This window comes from Neophocaena asiaeorientalis, unplaced genomic scaffold (assembly GCF_003031525.2).
Source record: "Neophocaena asiaeorientalis asiaeorientalis breed wild unplaced genomic scaffold, Neophocaena_asiaeorientalis_V1.1 scaffold100, whole genome shotgun sequence".
NCBI classification, from domain to species: domain Eukaryota; kingdom Metazoa; phylum Chordata; class Mammalia; order Artiodactyla; family Phocoenidae; genus Neophocaena; species Neophocaena asiaeorientalis.
In genome coordinates this window covers 1,692,852-1,701,238 of record NW_020173955.1, presented here as the reverse complement: position 1 = coordinate 1,701,238, position 8,387 = coordinate 1,692,852, and the positions used below count along the sequence as shown (strand labels likewise).

The window sequence follows — 8,387 nt, the reverse complement described above, 5'->3', positions numbered from 1 at the left end:
GATGCAAAACTCCTCAACAAAATACTAACAAACCAAATCCTAACCAAATACATTAAAAGCATCATACACCATGATCAAGTGGGATTTATCGCAGGGATGCAATGATTCCTCAATATCCACAAATCAATAAATACGATACACCACATTAACAAATTGAAGAATAAAAACCATATAATCATCTCAATAGATGCAGAGAAAGCTTTTGATAAAATTCAGCAATGATTTATGAAAAAACTCTCCAGAAAGTGGGCATAGAGGGAACTTACCTTAACATAAAAAAGGCCATATATGAAAAACCCACAGCCAACATCATTCTCCATGGTGAAAACCTGAAACAGGAACAAGACAAAGATATCCACTCTCACCACTTCTATTCAACATAGTTTTGGAAGTCCTAGACACAGCAATCAAAGAAGAAAAAGAGGGGCTTCCCTGGTGGTGCAGTGGTTGAGAGTCTGCCTGCCAATACAGGGGACACGGGTTCGTGCCCCGGTCCGGGAAGATCCCACATGCCATGGAGCGGCTGGGCCCGTGAGCCATGGCCGCTGAGCCTGCGCGTCCGGAGCCTGTGCTCCGCAACGGGAGAGGCCACAACAGTGAGAGGCCCACGTACCACAAAAAAAACAAAAACAAAAACAAAAGGAAAAGAAACAAAAGGAAACCAAATTGGAAAAGAAGAATAAGACTGCCACTCTTTGCAGATAACATGATACTACACATAGAAAGTCCTAATATGTTACCAGAAAACTACTAGAGCTCATCAATAAATTCGGTAAAGTTTCAGGATACAAAATTAATACACAGAAATCTTGTGCATTTGGGGTTAATATATACACCACTATATATAAAATATGTAATCAACAAGGACGTACTGTATAGCACAGGGAATTCTATTTAATATTCTGTAATAACCTATATGGGAAAAGAATTTGAAAAAGAATGGATATATGTAGGTTTATAATTGGATCACTTTCCTGTACACCTGAAACTAACACAACATTATAAATCAACTATTCTGCAATACAAAATAAAAATTAAATTTAATTAAAACAAAATTTTGTTGAAAAACTGCATTTAAGTAATATGTTTAAATATTATAAATATTTAATAAATGTGTAAATGTTAAATACATTATTTAATATATTTAAATATAATGTGGCAACTCTGTAAATCACTCTTCTCCAAGGTTTGTTGTTGCTATTTGTTGTTTGGTAACTTTTGAACTAATTCTGTAAAGTCTATATATCCTTTGTTGTGTGCAGCCACTGAAATCTCTTTTCAGTTACCTAAATAGTCATCTACAGATTGGATAAAGATTTTTAATCCTAGAATCCTATCTTGGAATCTTTTTGGGTGCGGGTTCTGTGTTTTAGGGAACCCCTTGAATGCTCAGCTAGGCATTTTACAACTCAGCTTTAGCCTCCACAGCTTGCATGCATAGAGCCTCCAGATCAGCCAGAGGTAAGAATTTAGGTGACCATCTCATATATTTCCTAAGAATGCACACAGTCCCGGGCATGCACACAGTAGTATACAGAGTCCCAGAAAGATTTTCGAGCTTTTCAAATCTCCTATGGATATCTTATTCTCTAGAATTTCCTTTTTAGCTTTTTGGTTGGCTTATTGTTTGCCCCAGCACTTATTTACCTTCTCAGGCAGCCAAAATCTTAAACAACTGCCTCTAATAGTTTTCCACAAAGCACCCTGGGGAAAAGGCTTTTTCACAAAGAGTGAGCTTCCAATCAGGTCAAATAAAGAAAGGCTTACACAAGAGGTCTTCCAAGGAACCATCAGTCAAATAATGATAGTTATCTGGGATTGGGACTTTGAAGGACCTCCAATCCTGTTCTTTACTCTCTGCCGGCTCCTGGAGCTGCTGATTTTCACCAGGATTATGGGCTGTGGTTTTCAAGGCTACTGTGGAGCTGGGTGGTGGGGCAGATGGGAGAAGGGCAAGTTAAAACACTACAAAGAACTTCCCTGGCAGTCCAGTATGTAAGACTCCATGCTCCCAATGTAGGGGGCCTGGGTTCAATCCCTGGTCGGGGAATTAGATCCCACATGCATGCTGCAACTAGGAGTTCCCATGCCACAACTAAGAAGTCCACCTGCCACAACTAAACAGGCTGCAACGAGATCCCACATGCTGCAACTAAGACCCAGTGCAGCCAAAATAAATAAATATTTTAAAAAACCCAACAACACTATAGAACTTGCTGTTCTTACATGAAATTCAGTTGTTTTTCTTGAAACCCTCCCCAGATTGCTGCATTTGGTTAATTTACAGAAGTCTGATAAAGAGAAAGCAATAAAGGAAACTGAGAAGGAATGACTGGAAAAATGTTAGGAAGAAAATCATGCAAGAATGATGTCAGAGAAATCACAAGAAGACCATTTCGACATAGAGGGAGTAGTGAATAACATTTAACTACTGTTGTAAAAGTTATATAAGTTGAGGACTTAAAAATGCCTACTCAGTTTACTGTCATGGTGGGGTAGGGAGAGGGGAGTCACTGTAACATTGTGAAAACTGTTTTGGTGGAATAATTTGATAGCAGCCATATAGGCATGGTTTGAGGAGTGAGTGAATGGGTAGTAGAACAGCTCTGTTTGTTTCCCCAAGGTTCTGTATCCTTTATTTCTCATTCCTTATTTCTTTCCTTGGAAGTCTCTTCAGCTCAAATCCTGATATACGGTGCTGATCCTTCCCTTGTCTTAGATATTCAAATGATTGTGGGACAGCTTGTCCTCTAAGAGCCTTGAATCAGAATACCTGAAAGTAAACCTATTTTCTTTCTTTTAAAGGTGATCTTGCTGGCCTGCAGGATGGAGTCATGTTTGGTTCTTTCCTTTACCTCTGAAGTAGATGTCTATAGGATTATCTGCCTAATACCCTTGTCCTAAAAACTGACCCCCATATCATATCCAATTGTGGGAGCCTTTTTCTTGGAGCTATGTGACCCAGCCCTCTGGCCATAGTTGATGGGAACAACTTGGGTAAGGAAACCAGCTGATTCAAAGTCCTTCTCTGGAAATTCTGGAACAAGAATGAGAATAATTTTTCCCTCTGCATGCCTCAACTAAAGGATGCAAAGTTTGAGTCCTACTGGCAAACTTGCTTACTGCCTTAAAAACTTGAGAAGATGAAAATGGTCTTTGGAGAAAGAAAATATTGAAGAAAGTCCAAACAGCTTTTAAGTTTCTGGTTACAGCTATGTCTCAGGTACACCTGTATTCCTATCCTTTGGTACTAGCATATATCCCATGATCCCAATGACATTCCTATTTTTACTTTAGCTCTTTTGAGATGGGTGTCTTTCATTTATCCTCACCCACATAAACTCACCGGTCAAGTCCTATCTACAACCTCTTTGCTCTGTGCAGACTTGACTGGAGAGTTTATTCCGTTATATTTAAAATAACTACTGATAGGGAAGGACTTTTCCCATTTTGTTATTTAATTTCTGTATGTCTTAAAGCCTTTTTCCCCCTTATAGCCTTTTTCCTCCTAATTTCCTCCATTACTGCCTTCTTTTGTGTTTAGTTGATATTTTGTAGTGAAACGTCTGAATTTCCATTGTGTATATTCTATAGTTATTTTCTTTGTAGTTACTATGGGGCTTACGTATAACATCCTAAATTATAATAATCTAATTTGAATGGATACCAAGTGTTCCTGTGTGTTCCTATGCTCCAACTTTATGTTATTGAGGTCATGAATTACATCTTTATATACTGTGTACCTACTAACAGATTTATAATTGTTTTCTATGCATTTGTCTTTTAATTCCTGTTGAAAATAAAAAGTGTAGTAAAATATTATAATAATAATTGTTTTTATATTTGTCCATGTATTAATCTCTATTGGAGATCTTTACATTCTTCATATGGGTTCAGGTTGCTATCTACGATCCTTTCATTTCAACCTGTAGGACTCCCTTTAGCATTACTTTTAGGGAAGGTAATGAACTCCTTCACCTTTTATTTAGCTAGGAATGTCTAAATTTCTGCCTCATTTTTGAAGGAAAGTTTTGCTGGATATGGAATTCTCCATTGACATTCTTTTTTGTTTCAGCCCTTTAAATATGTCATTTTATTGCCTCAGGCCTCCAAGGTTTCTACTAGAAACTTGCTGATAATATTATTGAGGATACCTTGTATATGATAAGTTGCTTTTCTCTTGCTGCTTTCAAGATGCTTTTTTCAAGCTGAAAAGCTTTTGATAGTTTGATTATAATTTGTCCTAGCATGGGTCTCTCTCCTGGCTGATTGTATTTGGAGTTCACTGAGGTTGGATTTGTAGATCCATCTCTTTCCTCAAATTTGGGAAGTTTCCGGTCATTATTTCTTCAAATAGTCTCTCTGTCTCTTTCTCACTTGTCTTTCTGAGACTCCCATAGTTGTTGGTATGCTTGAGAGTGTCCCATAAGTCCTTTAGGCCCATTTCACTTAATCTTTTTTCCTTTTGCTCCTCAGACTCAATGATTCTAAATGTTGTATCTTAACGTTTGCTGATTCGTTTTTTCTGTCTGCTAAATATAAGTGAGAGCCACCCCAGTTTTCTGGAACAAAAGTGGAGTAGAACATTTATCTAAGCTGTTCACCTCTTGATAGTTACTGTTGTTATTAAATGGATCTTTGACAAGAGATAGTAATCAAAGCCATAGGATAAGGCCTGAAAAAAAGCTGAGAAATGGGGAGTAACAGGGTTTCAGTGAAAAAAAGGTATTTACTAGAAATGAGGCAGGGCTCAAAGGGGGAACACCAAACTCTTTGGCTAGGAATTATCAGCTGGCCTAGGTAACCTGATCAAAATATACACAGGGCACAGGATGCATTTTGGTGAATAGTGGAGTTTCTTCATTTTTCTGAAATTTCGTGGTAATCTCTTCATATTCCTTTTCACTCTTAGTAAATAGCTTTAAAATGCAAAAATTGCCTCCATTATATCTGAAACCCTGGTGGAAAAGGCAGTGTACATGACAACTAAGGAAAATTCTGATAAAATTTGCTATGAATTAACCTCCTACTGTGTTTCCTAAATGGCAAGAGGGATGGGGATGGAGGATGTTTGTATCCCCATGATGTAACACAGCAATTCCTATTAATATGGTATGATTTCATTATTTAGTTATAAGTGACTTATCACAAATATAAATTGTACCTGCCTCAAAGAATTATGGTGAGGCTTAAATTAGTAAATGTAGTTAACAGAATAGTACATGGCCCACAGTAAGCATTCAGTAAATATTAGCTATTATTGTTTTTACTGGGATGCACATCACTATCCTTAGCAAGTAACAATATACATTGATAGGTCAACTGAAGTTAATCTTATCTAATATTATATTAATATTGAATATCCTTTATCCATTAGGAATGAAGATTTGAAAGTGGTCTATGCATCTTTTGGGTTTGATCAGTTTGGAACTTTTTCAGGGTGGGGGAGGGAGACCAAAATCATCTTTCTGGTAAACAACTGTCAGCTTTGGTATTCAGCTTTAGAGCTACCCTGGTAGTATGGTTTTGAGTCCTTCAGTACCAACTGGGAGACTGGGATCTCTGGTGGTGATGTTAGAGAGAAGCCGACAATTGCTCCTTTTGGCTGCCAACATTACAAAAACAAAGCACAAGATGATCCATCAATGGATAATCAATGTTATAATATTTTCAAGTAACTTACCAAGTGGAAACCTTACTGAAACTTCTTTGTTTTATAGGAGTTCCATGAAGAAATAAATTCTATTACAATTTCTGAGGGTCCTCTGCCTAATTTAGGAATAGGAAATACCAGGAACAATAGAAATTGGGATGTCCAGAGATCAGTACTTTCAGAGTTGGTCACATTAGGATAAATTGAGTTTAGAAAAAGGAAACTCAGGCTGATATTATTATAGTTTTTAAAGACATTTTTCTATATTATAAAGTTTTGAATGGACTTTTAGATTCAATTTAGGCTTTTGATTTATCTTCTTTGGAAGACTCACAGTAAAATGAATCTAGTGGCTTCTAAATTAAAAAAAAAAAATCACCCATCAAACCTAAATTTCACGTGAAGTACTTTGTCTGATATAGGAGGGAATTCTTCTGAGATGTGACATGTCTATGTATAAAAATAAAGGATTATATATGTTCCTGTGTTGGTTAATTTTAATAATAGCACTAATAATAAACTGTTTTCCTTAAAATCTTATGAAAAGAACAATGACTTTTTAACTTTTTGCTAAGTAGTTATCAATTACTGATTATTAATTTGCATATTAACACAATTCCAAGCTAAATATCCATATTGTACTATTTACCCAGGCTTAATTCTTGTTTTTTCTAAAAAAAGACACTGTCTTCACAAAGAAAACAATTCAAATTAACCAGCCATGCCCTACAAATGTAAATACAAGTGATACTGAATAAGTATTGATTAAAATAAAAAGCACTTTAAAAAAACAGCATTAAATCTTACCAACTCCAGAGGTTATTGATTCTGCATCAATGTCACTAGCTCTCTTTCTTGCCACTTCAGCTAGTGCCAATTCGCCCTTATCTAGTGCAAGGTAATGGATGTCCTTTGGAAATAAAGCAAGATAAAAGATTAATCCAAAATGTATCTTAGTCAAGTTACAAAGGAGATTTTGAAAGAAAGAACTTACTGTTCTTTCAAAACAGTAACAAAAATAGATTACGAAACAGACATGGCTGATGATAAAATACAAAAATTTTGTATTTTAATTTTCTCAGTTTTCTAATACAAGCAAATTTTCTTGAATTGGAAATCATAGCTATAACTAGTGGCAGTTATTTCAATAAATTAAGTCTTTAGGGAAAAAGATAAGCTTTTAAATCCAATGTTTGATGTACTTAGTTTTGTCAGAAAATAAAAACCTTAGTGGCTATTTTCTTTAATGAAATTTTACTATCTGAGGTAGCTTCTTCAAAATTCAGTTCATTATGATAAGCATTTTATAAGGAATACTATTATACAAATTTGTCTCTGATATTTATGTGTCTGGCACATGTTACTTTATTAATATTATTAACACTACTATTATCTTGAACTCATTCAGTCAACAAATAATCAGTGTCTATTAAGTTGTGAAAAGAGAGATCAATTACAATACCATTTCTCAACAAGCTTTCAGCCCAGTAGGGAGAAAGACAACTGTAAACAACAGTTAGTAACATAGTGTAATAGGTTTTATGGCAGAGTTAAGAATGGTGTAGAACCAAAGAGGAGGAACTGATCCTTGATCTGCATCTTGAAGGATAAATAAGAGTTATAGTAGAAGGGAAAATGGAGAAAAGGCAACAGAAAATGAATGATATCTGGTGCACATACATAGAGAAGCTTGAGAAAACACAGTTCTATCAGGCAATGGCAGGTCTTTCAATACGGAAGGAATGTTGGTTGTGTGGGAGAATACAGTGGAAGATAATTCTAAAGAAGTAGACAGAGCCACTAAAAAGGACTTTGAACTCTTTTTGGTACACAGGGTGACTGTTGGAATGAGAATTTTATTGCAATAAAAATGGAAAAAGAACATGAACAACAAGTTTTCAATGATGAAATATAAATGACCTATAATCATGAAAAGGTATTTCACTGTCCTCACGTTCAAAGTTGAAAAAATGTAATTTCAAACTGGACAAATTTTTTAAAGTTAGTACTTACTGGTTGCAGAATTTGGGGGGAAACAGGCACTTATTACATTTACTGGGAATATAGACTTTACAGAGCAGGGGTCAGTAAACTATGGCCTATAAGCCAAATATAGCCTGCCTTTTGTACAGCCCTTGAGTAAAGAATGGTGTTTACCTAGCATAATGCCCTCCAGGTCCATTCATGTTGCTGCAAATGGCAAAATTTCACTCTTACTTATGGCTGAGTAGTATTCCATTGTGTGTGTGTGTATGTGTGTGTGTTTTTTATGACCTTTTTTTTTTTTTTTGGCTGTGTTGGGTCTTCGCTGCTGTGCGTGGGCTTTCTCTAGTTGCAGCGAATGGGGGCTACTCTGCGTTGCAGTGCACGGGCTTCTCATTGTGGTGGCTTCTCTTATTGCGGAGCATGGGCTCTAGGTGCACGGGCTTCAGTAGTTGTGGCTCAAGGGCTCTAGAGCACAGTCTCAGTAGTTGTGGCACACGGGCTTAGTTGCTCTGCGGCATGTGGGATCTCCCCGGACCAGGGCTCGAACCCATGTCTCCTGCATTGGCAGGGAGATTCTTAACCACTGGACCACCAGGGAAGCCTGATATGTACCACAGTCTTCCTTATCCACTCATCTGTTGATGGACACTTAGGTTGCTTCCATATCTTGGCAAATGTAAATAATGTTGCTATGAACACTGGGGTGCATGTATCTCTTCGAATTAGTGCTTTTGTGTTTTTTTTTTTT

At 36.5% G+C, this 8,387-nt stretch overlaps 1 protein-coding gene across 3 annotated transcripts in view; it reads right to left on the bottom strand.

Annotated features, from left to right (window-relative positions):
* Positions 1–271: 271 nt before the first annotated feature.
* The window catches only part of WDPCP (WD repeat containing planar cell polarity effector), a 350,773-nt gene continuing 342,657 nt past the window's right edge, over positions 272–8,387 (bottom strand). For all 3 annotated transcript variants that reach the window (XM_024752967.1, XM_024752968.1, XM_024752966.1), the window contains 2 exons: positions 6,461–6,563; positions 272–329 (listed from right to left, as the gene is read on the bottom strand). In XM_024752967.1, the coding sequence (XP_024608735.1) occupies positions 310–329; positions 6,461–6,563 (123 nt within the window). In that variant the 3' untranslated portion in view covers positions 272–309. The remainder of the gene's footprint in view (positions 330–6,460; positions 6,564–8,387) is intronic.